The sequence below is a fragment of the Rhyacophila brunnea genome, unplaced genomic scaffold (assembly GCF_057557595.1).
Source record: "Rhyacophila brunnea isolate RB1 unplaced genomic scaffold, BYU_Rbru_1.0 scaffold_15, whole genome shotgun sequence".
Taxonomy (NCBI): domain Eukaryota; kingdom Metazoa; phylum Arthropoda; class Insecta; order Trichoptera; family Rhyacophilidae; genus Rhyacophila; species Rhyacophila brunnea.
In genome coordinates this window covers 8,100,668-8,119,066 of record NW_028232806.1, presented here as the reverse complement: position 1 = coordinate 8,119,066, position 18,399 = coordinate 8,100,668, and the positions used below count along the sequence as shown (strand labels likewise).

The window sequence follows — 18,399 nt, the reverse complement described above, 5'->3', positions numbered from 1 at the left end:
TCTCGTGATTGGCCAAATTTTATCGCGTGATCTTTGATTCGGCGAATCACGAGCCTGACCCTGGCGCCGGCGCGCGAGGATTTCACGCACAATGCGCGGCAAAATTTATTATATTTAAATCCTTATATTTAGTCTTAAAATTATCTCTTTCATCCATCATCATTTTTACTTTTTAAATTAAAAAGAAATACTTACGTGGTTGAGCAAGGAATCAGATTAGATGTTTTATGAAGCCGTTTCTAGAGGTCAGGGTTACGTTTCGACTTAAGCTACTAAATGATTATTTTACACCGGGAGAAGCCCGCCTGTAACAGGGGTGTATCATTAGGATCTAATAAAATTGGAACATTATTGTCTGAAATGCTCCACAAAAAACGCTTTTTTTTTCATCTCAGTGCTATAGATTTTTTTTTAAATTTATTTAGGTCAACCTACAGGATCAATTATTACAGAGGATAGATTATGAATATAATACAGAAAAAAATAATATGTGATGGTCCCAATAACAGATGGACACAAAAAGCATAATAAATCAAATTAAATTAGATCAAATATTATGTACAGCTGTAATGAATATAATTAGAGTTCTTCAGAAATTCTTTGCGGACACTTTAAACAACAGTTTTCTCTATATGGGGAGTTTCATTTAAACCGACTGGCAACATTTCTACCAATGGTCTTGTAACTTTCCCCCGAATTCCCTTTCCTAGTAGTGTTCTTGGTGTCAACAGTAATATTAAAACTAGAAATATCAGATACAGTAAGGTCTAATTCTAATGGCCCATTTGCTAGATTTTCTTCAGCTTTTTGTTGAAAATCTGATGAATCATTTGACAGTGGAATATAATCAGCATCTTGATAATTATTGCCTGAATCCACGTGCGACATCATCAAATTGTAACGTTTTATTAACCTTTTCATAGCCGCAAATAAATTACGCTGCAGTGCTTATCAGGCCGAATATTTTTTGTAAAAATAAAAGTTGTCCAAAAAATTATTTTTTTGTTGTGTTTATTAAATTATAATTTACTTACCAAATTTTATATCCCGCATCGATTGTTAGAGTTTTATTCTTGAAGTTAAACCAGTTTCAAATTTTCATTGTCAGACAGGGTTGTCACATCCATGGTTGCCACACTGAGTCACACACGCATGTTTTTTTTAAAATTAATATCAGGTATCTTACAATGAAATATAGTTTGAAATGTGAAAAATTAGTAACTTTCCATTATGTGGTACTTCTCAAAGCACGGTACAACACAAAGAGCCACCTTGCATTGTTTACACCTATAACCAGACTCTTTTCTTAGTTTGTTGCTAGTACACACAATGCACTTCGCAGTCGGGGACGATTTTTTTTCGGTCGGTGGTAGTTTTTCCAAAAAATGTCTATCTGTAAGTCGTGATGGAAATTCTGCCTTCCTTTTTCTGCCATGAGAAGTACTGGGTTGTTCTTGTTTATGCGTATACACCAACTGCTTTATTATTTGTAACTGGAAGGTGGCAAGAGGAACTCTTTTCCCGATTTTTTCCGTGTACAGGATATGCGCGTTGAGCAGAGATAGGTCCATCAGGTGCATAAATAATTTTATGTACCACCTCAAAGTCTTCCTTGAAGAATGGACAGATGATAATACTATATCACATTTATCTACAGCCCCCATATGCCTATTATAATCCTGTACAGATTCTGCCTCCCCTCGACGTGTTTTTTTCCCTGTATCCGTTAAAATTTCTGGGTGGAGCGTGGTAAGCATAGCTACCTCTCGTTTATCTTTCCATAATTGGGCTGATATAATATTTGTGTGAAATGATTTCATTTCACCCTTTTTTAGTTTTTCGTTGAATTTGGGCATACCTTTTCTGTTTCTTCGGACGGTTCCACAACCATTCGTTTTCAGAGAGTGTAATTTATTGAATAATGTTGGGCTAGTATACCAATTATCGATATACAGTGAATGCCCTCGTTCCATATAGGGTTCCAAAAGCGTCATTATTATGCATCCGGACATTCCTAATGTTGGATGTCGGACATATTCAGTGGTTTCCCCTGTGTAAACAATGAAGTCCAGAACAAACCCTGTTGCACAGTCACATAATACGAAGAATTTTATACCAAAACGGCTTGCTTTAGACGGTATATATTGTCTAAAAATTAAACGCCCTTTGAACATACGCAAGCTTTCGTCTATACACAAATTCATGTGGGTATAACGCATCTTTGAACATTTTTTTGAAATGGTCAACTACAAAACGAATTTTGAAAAGACGATCACCAGGAACCTGCTCCTTATTGTCACAAAAATGCAACATTCTAAGAATGAGCTGAAATCTGTTCCTCAACATGGTTTCTGAATAAATCGGGCTGTATAAAAAGGGATCAGTAGACCAATGGTCAACTAGTCTGTTTCTTGAATTAACGGCCATCAGCATGCACACTCCGTGGAATAAATACATCTCATTCAAGGAAGTCTCCTTCCATTGCATCAGCCTCCATGATAATGTCTCGCATTGGCTTTTGACATATAGAAATTGCTTATTTGTTTCATTTACTATAAAATTGACCAGTCCATAAAAATTTTGAAAAAACCCAACTCTGTCATTTCTTGATTACCAAGTTTTGCACCTGATAATGAACAATCAAACTGATGTATGTTCGGAGTAAAATCACCAGTCTGCCATTGAAAATCTGAAGAATGTCCAGCAGACTGATCAAAGTTATCAGGAATGCCTTCTAAATCATCCATTTCTACATCGCTGTCATCTGACTCTAATGTAATTCCAAGATCTTGTTGTAACTCACTCAAAAAGTCTTTGCATCCATTTTTAGAGGAATATCGTAAATAAATAAATGTTATTATTATATAGAACAAGTACCGAAACTTAATACGAATTACTAAAAAAATAGCAACATTCACAAACACTCAGCATAAAGGAATAGGTTATTTTTTAAGTTATGAAAAGAGACCGATATCACTAGCAAAACACTGATAAAATCGGAGCAAATATAACGCGAACAGGTAATAACAAATATTTTCGTAATAATATTTGAAAATAATACGAAAAACACACAAAAATTGAGCAAAATAGAATCCCGCCGCGTTCAAAACAATCGATTGAAATAATGAATATTTTAAAAGTCAAGTGGCAACCCTAAATACGACATCTGTATACTATCAGCTGAAACAGTTTTCGAAATTTACCGATAAATCGCAGAAAAGTATTTAGAAACTTGATAAAACATTTTTTAGAACTTCAACAGATGTCAATGTATGTTCCGATTTTACCAAATTGTCAATAAAAGTCAATACGGCGCAAGAATACGCTGCCAAAAGTACTTCCGAGATATCTTGTCTCTGGCTATACGGGTACTCCGCCATTTACCGAGATATCTCGTCTGTGGCAACCAAAAAGTTAAAACAATCTGTATGTTTCATCAACAAAACAACAAAAGTTTTACACTTCTAAACGCAATGGCAAACCACGACATGATAATACAAGTTTGAATTAGTTCCACAAAATGACATTAGGTGAAAAAAGGTCAAATTCATTAGTAGGACATTTGGAAATGTTCTGAAAATGATGGACCATGAAAAGACATGCTGCTTAATAATGTTACCAAGGGTGCATCGATTTTGCATTTATAATGACGTATAAAAAGATGGGTTTTCTAATAATTTTGAATTACTTTTTTTTGCTACCCGCGTGATTGTCAAATCCAGGAAGTTAATCTTTGACTCGGATTCTCATTCTAATATAAATTCAATTTTATCGTAAACTGAATTGATTGTATTCATAAAAGTTCTCAACTGTCAGTCCGCCCTCTTCTATTTCCAATTTTTTGCCAATTTGAAGGGCATATGAAAAGGTAATCTGTCACGATGAGTATATAAACAGCAAATAATATGTACTACTTTTCAGTATTGTTAATTAGTTTAAACATAAACTGTTTGTTTTTATATAACTTTAATTTCCAATAAATAAATCACCTAACCTGCAAAAGAACTTTGTTAAATGAAAGTAATAATTAAATGTGCAAATAGCACAGGACAAAATTCCCGAAATAATTTACCATTTCAAGCATTATGATGTCAAACAATAATCATTGTTAGCATTTCTCACTGGTATTATGAACAACGATATTATAGTTGTTTAGCATTCATTCAAAGGATTAATTTGAAATTTCAAAACCTTTTATTGTTTATGTCATATGTATTTATTTTTGTGTTATGAAAGAGCACCATTGAAGGCCACCTTGTTGCTTTCTATTATAGTGCCATAGACAAATGAAATAAATCCAATATACAAACTCCCTTTTGCCTACCAAATTGCTTGACATTCAAAATTTCTTTTGTAGAAACAACTCATCTATGCACGGCCATGTGTCCTTTGAGAGAACATTTTTGCGTAAACGCCCTGTGACAGATGGGACAGACATGTCTCTTTTCCCCTGTGTGTATTTTCATGTGCTCCTTCAGGGTGTAACTTCTCAGGAATTTCTTCTTGCACACGCTGCAAGGGAACTTCCTGATGCCTGTGTGCGTCAACATGTGGTCAGCCAAGTATGATCTTTCGCAGAATGAGACGTAGCAAATGCTGCAGACGTGCTTGCGTTCCGCTATGTGAAACCTTCGCATGTGCTGGGCTCGCAGGCCTGAACTACTCAAAACCTTGTCGCACAGTCTACATTTGTATTCTTTCGCGGATATGCCGTGAGCTGTATGTATATGCCGCTGTTTACGATAGAAACTGTTAAAGCGTTCCCCGCAGTGTTGGCACCTGAAAAAAGTAAAAAACAATTTATAAAAATTTATAAATATAATATATGCATAAAGACTGTCCACCAAAAAATGCCACTTCAGTCTATTAAAAAGATGTGTTCAGGTCCACTTACTATCTCAGTGAACTAAACGCACGGAATAGGAATACATGAAACTTGTAAAGCTAGTAGTAACCTATCTTCGGAAACCTAGATATTAATTCTGCAAAATGGACAATCCCTAATTCCCAATTCTTTTTAAAGAAATTATATCGCAATTTTATGATGTAGCATTCCCGGTACGTAGCCAAATTACATGAGAAAATATTAAATAAATCTATACTATAAAAAGACAAGACACCCAAAAAGCCTTTTCAACGGTTTCCACATGGAAATATAAAAAAAACATGGGCATCAACGATCAATTTTTCGAGATACTAATGGAACTTAAACAACGCATTAAACTAGGGTACAGTAAGAAAGCGATGCCGTTATGCAGCGGTGGTTGACCAACCAGATGGCGTTGGTTTCCTAGAGAGCGTTAGTTGTGAGCGTAACATCAAATTGCGGTGCCGCCATTTGCATGACGGCCTTCATAGCAGAACAGACAGTCGTGGAACATTTTTTTCCGTGTAGCGGTGAGCATTTTAAAATAAAAAATGAGTGCAAACACTGCAAACATAATTTCGTCACCGTTCAGGCAAAAGTCACCAACCCTAAAAACATAGTTTTGAGATATCGCAATTTGAAAGTTTGAAAATGCAGGAAAAATCAGATTTTAATGTTTTTAAGGTTTTATCTACATTAAATTATTTTCTCATGTCTTCTTAATAATTTCTTTAAAGTACTTTAAAGTAGTTTTGATGCTAATTAAAACATTTGGAAGGTTTTGAAGGAGACAAGGTAGCTCAATTATGGTTTGGTGACTTTTGCTTGTTAATAATCTGAACAATGTTAGCCAAAAGAAGGATAAGTAAAACTCACCATCCATAGTATAGTGACTTCTGCTTGTATATTTATAACAAAGGATTTTTTTTTATAGAGTCAATAATGTCTATTCACCTATAATGACTTTTGCTTGTTAAGATTTTATCGAAAATCATTTAGTGAAAAACAAATAATTCGGATTTAAGCAAAATTTTACTAACTAATGTACCGTGGTGAGTTTTGCATCTTATAGAACATAATTTTACGCTTCGGGTGACATACTCAACTCAAAACTGCCATTTTCAGGGTTGGTGACTTTTGCCTGAACGGTGACGATTTGGACCAACGAAAATGATAAAATATTGATTGATTTTGTAAAAAATAATGAAACTTTATATAATGTGAAGAGGAAAAACTATAGAAAAGCCCAGTTAAAACAAAATCTGTGGAATAATATCGGAAGTTCAGTCATTTCTTATGTGTTTCAGTATATGATCAATCAATACCGGTGTTAAGCGAAAGTATTGCCTAAATTTTTCCTTGTTGCAGTGCAGACGGCGACGCACTAAAATTTGAAATGCACCCTCTGTAGCACGATTTCTAAATATCTCACTCTCCTCCAAATGACAGTTCGTCTTTCTTGTCTTCCAATGACTCCTAATCTGCCAAATATGCTATGTCTAGATCGTCCATTCTCCACCGCAATACGCTCACTGACTGTTGTCCGTCTTTTTTAAGCTTACATCTCTGGTTACCGTTCTTACGGTCGTTTTCTTATGTCCGCCGCATCACGTAATATTACGGCCGCTACATAATGGCACCGTTTTCTTAAGAAAGCCTAGCTATACAGGACATTGTTGTTTTGCGTGTGCTTCGATGGAAAGGTAGGGATTCTGGCAGTGGGTCGGTGGCCAGGAGTTCAGGATCTTGGGACGATTCTCACAGACAGCATACTCAACTCAATTTTAACCAAAATTAAGTTTAACACTATTTTATCCTGGGCCTTCAATTGCGCGATTAAGATTCTGAAATGGTTGGTAAAAATAACACTCACTTGTTGCATTCGTAGGGCTTTGATCCGTGCTTTATCTTCATGTGAACTCTCATATAGCCGGAAGTCTTGAAGACCTTTTTACAAGTTGGACACTCGTTTTTCTCTTTCGTATGAACCTGCATGTGCGAATCGAATTGATAACCATTTGCAAAGACGTTTCCACAAATGTCGCAGGTGAAATTTGGAAAATGAATCGGCATGTGCGCTTGAAGGTTGGTGTTGGTGTCAAACACTGTACTGCATATTCTAAAAATCAATTGGTATTTTTATTCATCTAGCAGGGCATAGACAAGATATTTATTGACGTTTATAACAAGAGGAAGCCTTATATAATTTTAAACATTAAAGCCATTAGATTTAGCAGAATGAAAGGCTCTGTAGTAAGTAGTATTTCGGGATAGATACAGTGATACCCTGATTTTACATTTTTAAAGGAACTTAAATTGAAAATTACTATATTTTAAAAAATCAGACAAATTGGTTTGACGCATATTATGTCAATGCATTCTTTCAACTTTTTGAGAATGACCCTTTTCTGTTGAACCGACAATGTTTTTCTTTACCAAGACATTATTTGAAACGGCATAAAACTTATACATTTGCATTGCAGTGACGAAGAATGGAGGTAAGCTAAGTAAATAGTGCAAACTAAACTTTGTCAGTCACATATTTGTTTTCATTGAACTAAGAATACAAATTGCAGATGGTGTTGGTTAGTTTTTTAACCTTGGTCATGGGCGCTGCTGACATGTCTAGTAAATTTGCCCTTTACACAATGTTTTAATTTGATAGTTTACTGCATAAAATTAAGAGAAGTAAAGGTTATTCGACATACTCGCACTGTACTTGATCGCTCTCCAGTGTGTACGGCAATTCCCTGTACGATACATCTCTCCTTCTGTTCCTTTGAGTCCGTAAAGCTAAAATTTCCCTTGTCAAAACAACATTGGGTTTCCTTGATGTTGACATGGTCATACCGACATTGGGTCTTCTTGGTTGTGATGTATTTTTGGTAAGCCTTCGGTAGGATGGAAGGCTGAAAACAAGTCAAAGTGCAGTTACCGTCAAAAATAAATAATGATGAATTGATCAATACAATAATAGAGGGAGTGCAGTGGGTACAAGGGTCATTTTCTGACAGAATGAGGTACATGTCGTCATACCAATTGCGATGGCGTGACATTGCTTGGACCCTAGAATTTTATTGTATCCTCTTTATATCTTGCGGCACAGTGATTGCGAAGCTTGTCTTTCTTCAAACATTAAAGACATCGATAAACACAAAAGAACACAAACATTTTTTCGTGTATAATTTGAGAATGAAACATTTACCGAATGATTAAACAGTTATATAGAAAGTGCAATCACATATTTAACTTTACTCAACTAAGTCATCATTGTATGTATGCCCGGCGTGATAGGTCAACAAATTTACTACAACAGTAAGGCGCCATTTGATGGATATATTATTTTATGACTAATAAAAATGAGCAATTCGTCACTGTTCTGGCAGAAGACACTAATTCGAAAAAATGAGATATTGAGTTAGTTATACCAAAATGTTCCTTATTTCAAACTTTACCGTCTGGAAACCTTCTTAATAAATAAATAGTCTTTATTTTGAAGTCATCCTTTTTACGATTACTTAATAAACTCACATGATAGACCATTTCAAACATTTTAACAACTTCAAAGTCAAATTACTCAAAACTAGTATTCTCCAGTTAATGTGTTCTGCCAGAACAGAGACGATTTATCCAATATGATGAAGAGTCGTATGTTACTTGGCTATCACAAAATGGGGTCGCTATCGGTGCTTCATAATATGAGTGCCGACAATTCAAGTGGATTTATTTAAAAATACCAAAAATCACTAAACAAGTTAAAAAGCACAGTTCCGCGGAATACCATTTGGGGAACACTACTATAAAACATTACGCTGCCCTTAACTTTAGCGATATGATATATGGGCCCGCCAAACATCGTGGCTTGCTTCAGGATGTGGGGGCCATGATGAATGTACTTGTATTAATTTAATCCTCAACACCTAATTTAATCTTAATTATTATATATCTTTTGAAAATCTACTTATTTTTTACAAAGCTAGGTAAAATTAATATGATTTATTTTTGAATGGAGAATTTCTATAAAATTAAATAACTTGCATTTAAAATTTGTTAGAATAAATATCTGTATTATTGTAAAGTGTATTTTTTCAAGGCCGATAGAACTTAAAAGGCCTCTCCTGAATTCTTTAATCACTTATTTTTATTCCTCTTCCAATTTTCTGTGAAGTCTTTTTGGATGCAGGGTTAACAAAAACTCTTGTGTCATCCTCCATTTTGACAGATGCATTGATCATAATTGTGGCAAACATAATGGATCAAAAACAAGTGACTTAATGTTGCTAGATCAAAAAAATAAATATGCCAAAACAGAGGCAATGTGAAACCCAAGTAAGGAATGGGTATCTTTGACTAACGCTATCCAATTATCATCAAGTTGATATGTTGTTAAAATACCTTGCTTGAACCGGTTCATCGTCATTGTCCACAGAAGGAGGTCTTCCTGTAGAAGATTCATCAGAGGAGGAAGAGTCAGTGCCGTTTTCGTCGAGAAGAGACATAATCTCTTTGTCGATGCTCTCCAATTCCTCATCGAGGGTGACTTGTAAAATTCGATATGAAGCAGGTGAGAATTTCGGTAGTTCTGAATTTAAAAACTCAATTTAGTAAGTAATTACAATTTCACCAGCTAGAGGTCAACACATTCGGATATGGCATGACGTCGCTTAGTAATTAAGGGCTTATTACATGGGCGATGTCACCCCCTAACCATGCATCTGGCAGAGTAAACTGAACGACCGAGCGCCACGCTGTCTCCTGTGGGCTCTACAGTATTAAATAACATTCTATTTTGGTTGAGTGGTCCGCCGCTCGAAAAATTGACGCGAGAGTCGTTGCCCCGCCGCCTCCTATAGGCTTTGCTCTCTTAAGATATGCATTTCGACTGTAGTTAGGCAAAAGGAAGTAACCCTCACAGAACGAATTTTACAGGAGGCACAAAAAACGTTTTTATAATGATTTTGGGCTCAAGTCAAAATAAAAAATATACACAAACCTGAAGTGCGTGATGACCAATAAATTGGTGTTTTATTTTACTGATCTGATAATAATTAAAATAATATAAATAATAATAGAAAAATCATTGAAATTAAGGGTTGACGCTTTTTTCCTTGCCACAAATTGTCAATATCATTTTTTTTTTTTTTTTTTTCTTAGAATTATTAATAACCGACATGTCCTTGCTTTTTCGTACAAGGTGGTTGTTAGTAATTTTGAACAATCACAAACACCCAGGCTTTGAGAAAAACACATAAATGTTTTTGTCATGACCGGGAATCGAACCCAGGAACTCTCGGGTGGAAGGCGAGCGCCTTACCAACTGCACCACGAGAGCCGCGGAGTTAGCCAGTTTACAGCCTTTTTCTTCACCAATTTTAAATTGCTTTAGCAGCTAGCTAGCTACCTTTTTCTTTACTGATTTTAAATGAAATTCCTAGAAATATATTGCATTCTAGTATTAAGCTATTGTAGATATATATTTTTATAAATATGTTATTCTAATTGATTTGAATATTGTACTATTCCATTGTTACAGTTATTAGCGATCCAGGTTTTGCCTTTCGGCATCTTCAGGCACATTTTAATATTAAGGTGTTTAGGGATTTAAATGAGAATAATCAACATGATACTAAGAGAAAAAAACATTTTATTAAGAAAACATGATAAACTATACAATTTAAAAAAGACAAAAATATTAGTAGATATAATTTACAGTATAAAAAAATATGTAGCATGAAAATTAAAAGTAGAAAAATTACGCATTAGTAGGTTCTATTTACTATGTAAGATGTAATACAGTAAAAAGGTAGAAGAATTTAAACACTACATTTTAACAGTATGTATTATTATATTATTCAGGTTATAAATTAGAATAAACACACTTTTATATTATTTTCAGTAAAACATTTAAAACAATGACAAATTAATTTAAAAAATATTATAAACATGTAACACTATAATAATATATCAAGTGTACAGAATAAAAAAGGTATAAAAATTTAAAAAAATGCATAATAAATTGTTCAGGTTTTAAATTAGAATAAACATAATTTTATATTTTCTGGAAAACATGACAAACATTTGAAATATATATAATATATAAGACTAATATTATTACTACATTCAGTTTACAGAATAAAAAGATACATACAGTATAACCCCTATTTTACGTTTTTTAAGGGACTGAAGAAAAACCTAATTGAAGGGAAAATGTAAAATGGGGGTATTGAAAAAAAGAACATTTAAATTTTATGTTTCTAAAAAAATAACGTTTTATTAAAAAACAACATTCAATTAAAATTTTTATTGAAAAATCGTTCGAATGTCACAACCCAATCGTCAAGCGCGCGTAACCCGCATATTTTGAATATTTCCGACATAAATCGCGGGAAAGAAAAACGTAAATGCAGGTATTAAATGTACTGAAATACATCGGGACTGAAAAAAATACACACAATTGCCGGGAAAACGTGAATTCCGGGCACGTAAAAACGAGGTTATACTGTACTTACAAGAATTAAAAACAAAATATAGTTTATTATGCTGAGGCTTTATATAAATACGATTACTCTATATTATCTTCTTTGTCGGTTTGTGATAAAATGTCTGGAACTTCTTCCGAGTTACTCATAGCCTTATATTCGTTATGGTACTTAGTAGGATTTATAGGTACATTGGCCTTGTCGGCAATTCCGCCTAGTCTTTGCATGGAAAACCATTTTTCCTACCTCAAGAAATGTACAGTTCTAAAATATTCCCTTTCATAAAAAAAACCCGGCGGATATCCCTTATTAAATTTTTTACTTGGGTAGGCTTACAATCATTAAATGATTTAAAATTTAAAACATTTTCATGAAATGGGCCCGGATTAATTCTCGAGTTCGTCAGAATGGTAGGGCATTCTGACGGTGCCCATATAATTTTTTTCTATAGTTAGATTGCCCTGGCAGTAAAAAATTTAAAGTGATGTTTTCTATATTTTTGGCAGAGTTTATAAAGTAATATAGCATTCAAATTACTTGACAGTTTTTGTTTTGCCCTTATCACAATAAAGTGCTAATTTTTTTTTTGTGCCATTATCGTCGATCCCTTGTAAATATTTATACAGAATTGAGCGCTTCGTTGGATCCCCTGTTTCCATATATTTCTCCCCACAAATAACAGTGCCCTTTGTGTGACACACTTTCACAATACGTGAAATTATACATAGCGTATTTTCTAGAATAATAAAGCAGCATACTTTCGCCATGTGGTGTATTTAGGACCTTCTGAATGTCAAACGAAATGCACAAGAAAGATGCATTGTCTTTGCCTCGGTTTTGATCTTTCTCAAATACCGATTTGGTAAGGATCTTTTCTTTTGAATGTTTAATAAAGTTTTCATTCTATACTTCTGGTAATACAGTTTTAAGCTTCTCGCATGTCACACACTTCATATCTGTTTTTGGAGTGTGTATCCCTACATTAAATTTACCTCTAAAAATATCTCTGAAAATTTTTTCTTTTCTCTACTTTCAGATTAAATTTGATTTAAAATTTATTAAATTCTTACAATCGGATGTCAAATACTTTTTTGTCGAATTGGCTCGATTATAATGCGATGGCACTGCCGGCGACATTTCTATAAATTTTACTACTCGTGATGTTAAAGCCACGGGTGTTTTGTTTGTAGGGATCTTTCTCCGTCGTTTATCCTGCTGAGGTGTATTAATGTCGCTTTTATGCTCATAGGTATATTTTATCATTTTCTGGCTGATGTTAAGGGTTTTAATAATAAATTGTTGACATACTTGGTGCCGGGTGTCATCTTTGGGCAAAAAATATTTGAACGCCACATTGCGTTGCTTCGTCAGAACGCTTGTTTTCATGTACCTCCGTTTTATTTCAATTTGTTCCATGCAGGCTATTAAAAATGAACGCTTTTCTGACTCATTGAGTTCCCAAAATGAGTCAAATAGTTTTTGCCGTTCAACCTCACTGAAGTAATGGCAGCACCTATTCTGGCATTTCATATTTTGGCAGCCCACTGGTTGAATCCTTCTATCTGGCACGATCCTATAGCAATTGTTATATGCCTTCGACCTTCGTTCTTTCCTGATTCTCTTTTTATTTTCCTTTTGTGCCTTCTTTACACCCTTACCAACAATGTCTATGGACAAGTCTTCACAAAGATCTGTAACAATTGAGACAGGATATAAATACAAACATTTACTAAATTTAAAGTATCAAGTAGAATATAAATTATATTATTACTCGTTGTTGTATAAGTTATCATTAACCCGGTACCCGCTTCTGTCACGAATGTAGTACGCGATATTTCGCAAAACTACGGGGCTACAGCGCTTCTGTCACCAATGTTGTACGCAAAAATGCGCCGGGCGATAATGTAGAATATACATGACGCATGGTTTTGAAATCTGTACCATAATTTGCCTTGTTTCATTACCAACGGTGACATATATATAATATTGTCAAATAAATTTTATTACAATACTAAAACTTCGATGTTTGACATGCCTTCGACAGGCCGTCAATCTTCGCTCATTTAATTTTGGTTTGAAACATCCCGCCACTTTACTGCGTATGCGCAGTATACGTAATATCACTGTTGTGAGAGGACTGTGCAAGGAATCGCTCTTGTTGGTTTTCCATACAAAATATTACGTATTTTACGCGATCTATTGTATTGTGTGAATTTTATTATAATATTTATGAATATTTTGTCTGTGTTATTGTTTATGTGTTTTTAACTATACCATGCATGTGTATTAAACTGTTATAAGGTGTTTTGACTATATTTTTTGGACTATTTTACCTTTGTTATCGTAGTGAAACTAGTGAAAATCCATTGAGGTTGTTGCCTAGAACTTGAACAGATCATTTGCCGGAACACATTCCGCCCACGGCAAATAATAAAAAGCCCAGAAGACGCTGTCATGTGTGCGGAAATTCAAAAATTAATAAAAAAAAAGTCTTTATCTAGATATATGTGTTGTCTTTGCAATGTGGCTTTGTGTCTCAGTCCGTGTTATAAAATCTACCACTCTTCAAAACAATTTTAAATATGTAAAGTAAAAATAAATATGTAACTCAGTAATAATATTTAATAGCTGTTTAAGTGTCTGCCTAAAAGTTTGTTTAGTCTAAAATTATTGTGCTATATTTACGACCCTAGTCAGGGAAAAAACATTATGTGTGATTTTATTACCACTTGTGAAGTGTTCACTTCGTGTCAAGTACGAGCGTGACGAATAACAAAATGCAAGCCTTGCAGTGCTCCATATACATAAAACAAAATGGCGGAACCGTTCTAAATTGTGAGTCTTTGTATAGAATTTATTTCTTCGGATATTTTTGACATTATGACTGATTTATTACAGTTTTTTAATGTTGTAAAATAATTTGAACATGTCTAGGCGCCTAAAGAGCCATAAAACTCATTTTTTATTGCCATTTTTATTATGAAACACAGAAGTTAAACAAAACAAAAAATGTTACCGCGGAGAGTGAATTCGTCATACCACAATAGCCCCGCGAGTGCCGGGTTAAGAAGATGAGTTTGTAGCCCGAAGGACCCGTCAACAGCATTGACTCGAAAATTGTAGAATTTAAATTGCAAAACCAAACAAAATGTGATTAATAAATTATAAAGTCTACCTTTGTTAACTCGTGTTTCTTGTGCCGGTAACAGCATTATGGTTTGGCATTGGCTTGTTGAAGGAACATTCGGATCATAAGGTATATTGCCTATGACTGCAGAGCCGTCAATGTCAATAAACTTCATATTAATGATGTCATCATTGACATTATTGGAACAACGTTCCCAGTGGGTATACGACGAGTAGACATTTTGATCTGTAAAAAAATACACATATTTAATACTGGCGCCGATTATTATAACAGCCAGCTGAACAGTTTGATTAGATACATGAATATTCTTTATTACCATCGCTGGTTGTCATCAGACTTTCATTATTTGCCGGGGGGTTTGTTTCTTGATAATCATTGGTTATTTCCATTAATGGTTCCATGTCACAAGTATATTCAGCATCTATAAAAATTAAAGCGATAATAATATATGTTTGATACAACTATTTTAAAAGTATATTTAAACAATTTCAGTTTGGAAATGTTATTGACATGATACATACATAGCCTGTAAACCACATGGCGATGTTTTTAACGAATATAACGATTACTGTTTTATTTTTTTTATCCAAATCGATAAAGAGATCATTGATTGATAGTTAAAACCCAGTAATAGAGTAACAGATTGTTTTATAACGATTTAAATAGAAAATACGATGATCGTAAAAGCACATTAAAAATTTCAAGATGTTATCGTCGGCTTACCAGTCTTTTTCGAATTAAATATGGAATCCATGTCAACCCCACACATTTGTAATATATTCTTGCTTCTTTCCGTTGCCATTTTAGCTCAATTTCTGGTTTTTTTAAAAAAACACGAGCGAGTGAGTAATGCAACTGGCTTACACCCAGTCAACGTCACATGCTTAAAGAACCGGCCGGCAGAGTTGGGTAAATAGTGAATTATTTCGATACATTCGCCATTTGTACGCCGTTAACCGCCTTTTTCCCTGCCATAAAATATTACTTCAATGATAAATAATGCCGTGAATGAGGTTTGACTCTTTTTGCCTGTGCGAAAATTTGACAGGTCCTTCTTTTTTCAAAATCAAAAGCCGAATTTCGATAATATTTCGGCATTTGCGGCTTAAGTCCTTTTGACAGACGGTGTATTTAGTTTTGTACATTGTGATTATCACATAAAACGACTTTTCAAAAAACTGAGGGTTAATCCCTTTTGCCTAACTACAGTCGATATGATAGACTTGCCCTTCAGACATTCACATTATTGTAAATATGATTGCTTTTGGGAGGCAGTGGCTCACCAGATGCGCTGGACATGAGGTGATCGAACGGAGAATAGGAATCACCGCTCTCCCGGTCGTCCTCGTTTGAATCGTCATCGGAAAGCGATTCACTATCCTCGGACGAATCTTCATTACCGCTTTCTCTGTTAATGCTTAAATTTTCTTGATCTTCCTGTGACTCGTGAGTGCGCAGACTCCTGATCGGGGTTTCTGGCATTTCCGCGGGGAAATATTCTGAATGATGTGAGTTACCTACGCCAATAGAAAAACACGTAACTAAAGATATATTGCCTGTTTGGCCATTCAGGAAAAATTTAATTTTACCTACCTCTACTATTATCGTTTGGTCTAGGCAGGGTTTAATTGAATATTAAAAACTAACCAACACCATCTGTAAATTGTAGTCTTATTTCAATGAAAATATAATGTGCACTATTTATAGCGGATCTTAACAGCCTACCTCCACCTTTCGCCACCGATGTACATAATAGGTTATCTACAAAATCTTCAATTGTGACACTGTTCATTGTCCATGTCCATTGTAAGTTAAGAAATTGGTAAAATTGCTCGTGAATAGTCAAATTAATTTACATAATTTAAAATGATCTTACCAATTCTCCGCTTGATGTTTTGCTGAGACTTCTCAACTTGAGTCTTGAAGTTCAGCACGTATCTTAGTTTCTCGATGCAGTCTTCGCATATCAGGTAAACATTCTCTACTCTCTCCGTGTTGCGGTCTTTTCCAAACTGGAGAGAGATTTAAATTTCAAAAATCTATTTCCAAACATCTGGTAAATGACATTTTGTGTTTCGTAAAGATATTAAGGATAGATATTAAAGCATCTGTTTGTAGTGGCAACAGGGGCAGATTTACTAGTATTCTGAACATGCGCACAAATAGGGCCCGGCCCCATTGTAGCTAACTTAATTAGTAGACAAGCGAACCTTTTTTGCTTCAATTTCATACATTTTTAGACTCCCATCTCCATAGAAAAAGAATGTTTTCTTCAACATTATTGGTGTTTACCAATATTATTCACAAAAAGAAGTATAAATGGGAACAAAGTTTGAAAACGTTATTCATACAACATAATTCAATCATTTATTAAAATGACCATGTATATTAACCCAGTAAGTAAATCACTATGAAATGTGCACTGTCTTTGTTTGTCATAATTGCCATTTTTCTATATAACATCAAACACAAACTCTTCGTGTTTGTAAGCAAATTAGTATGCCGTGTCCTTGATTATACCGACGGTGGACAAAAATGTAGACGAGGGTGCTTTTTACTGGTTCTCCGTCATCGTAATCTGTCAGTCGCCATTTTGGAATTTATCTATCTTTTTGTCATCGAATTATAGTACGCGGACCAAGCCATTATAGTATTTCGGCAAAAATTATAGGACGTGTAGAAAATGAAAGTTTTTTGTTTGTCACATAAACATAACGGAGAATTCGAGAAATTCCGATGCCCTGCTTTATTATAACACCTCTTACGACCGAAAAATGCTAACACCGGCCGCCATTATTAACTGTCACGTTAGTTTTTTAGAGTAGGTATACAACGCAAAACCACGTCCATAGACTAATATCGCACACAGATCTTATAGTATTTATATTATACACCTAGATTATACTTACTACGTCCCTCGCTTCACGTTATTACGATTTGCTGTGATTGAAGTACGAACAATTTACGGAACTTTAAACATCGCAACATATGAACCCCTAACCAAACCGGCGAATTCAATTAATAAAAATTTTCAAAATTCCGAACCGAATTAAAAACCGAAATGTACTATAATTATAGTTCCGTTGGCAACACTGCGCTCACTGACAGATGACAGCGAGCGGTGGCGGAGAACCAGTAAAAAGACCCTAGACGAGTGGTACAAGACTAAAGGATGGTACCTAATTAAACATAGTTCAAATAAAGATGGGGCGGTTAGAAGACCGCAAAAGACATCGTCTTGTACTGCAGCGCCATCGTCATTGTTATGTCAGATTTATGATCGATTCATTCGTAAACCATCTTACCTTGAGACCAAAGCAATACTCCAACATATCCGAATACACCTCATATCTAGTGCCGTAGGAATGTCTTTTTGTCATGTCTTTTAGGTTACTATTGGCGCTGGTGGCCAGACAAGTCTGGCAAAAGGTAAATATGTCCTGGGATGCATTGGAATCTTCATCATTCTCGGAAATCAACCCATTTTCAGACTTAACTAACACAGTTTCTAGGGTAACTTCTTCAAATTCCATTTTATTTCTTCTTTGCCAATATACCTACTCACAAGTTCAATCACTCGTTTTACGTTTACACGAAATGTCAAATGTACACACTACGACTACACAGACACACGTGAATCAGTGTTGCCATCTTTTCGTTACCGAATACGCGACCAAGAAAATATAGTATTTCGGCCAAAAAAATATAGTACGTGTGTGAATATGTGTTGAAAATGTATACCTAGGTATTTTGATTCTCACAAAAAAATAACGGAAAATATGAGAAATTCCGAAACTCTTTTTATTTGGGTACCTTTTTCGACCAAAAATACTTCCTGACGAATTCAAGAAATTTCATTATTTTAATCCAAATTCAAGGCTTTTTTTACGTTTTTCGTTAACATT

At 34.6% G+C, this 18,399-nt stretch overlaps 1 protein-coding gene and 1 long non-coding RNA gene across 6 annotated transcripts; one reads left to right on the top strand and one right to left on the bottom strand.

Annotated features, from left to right (window-relative positions):
• Window positions 1–1,016: 1,016 nt before the first annotated feature.
• On the bottom strand, window positions 1,017–18,096 carry LOC147074889 (uncharacterized). 5 transcript variants are annotated; one of them, XM_085943049.1, is made up of 7 exons: window positions 17,800–18,096; window positions 16,371–16,506; window positions 15,778–16,011; window positions 9,263–9,449; window positions 7,576–7,776; window positions 6,741–6,986; window positions 1,017–4,779 (listed from the first exon to the last, which is right to left on the bottom strand). In XM_085943049.1, the coding sequence occupies exons 1-7, from the start codon at window positions 18,025–18,027 to the stop codon at window positions 4,365–4,367; spliced, it is 1,647 nt and encodes a 548-aa protein (XP_085799175.1). In that variant the 5' UTR covers window positions 18,028–18,096; the 3' UTR covers window positions 1,017–4,364. The 5 variants fall into 5 exon arrangements, with proteins under 5 accessions (XP_085799175.1, XP_085799176.1, XP_085799178.1 ...); XM_085943050.1 differs by having other exon boundaries at window positions 9,263–9,407; XM_085943052.1 differs by lacking the exon at window positions 15,778–16,011.
• LOC147074888 (uncharacterized) lies at window positions 12,373–18,099 on the top strand. Its single transcript, XR_015070066.1, has 2 exons — window positions 12,373–13,146; window positions 14,415–18,099. It is a non-coding gene; the product is annotated as an uncharacterized LOC147074888 (long non-coding RNA).
• Window positions 18,100–18,399: the final 300 nt, after the last annotated feature.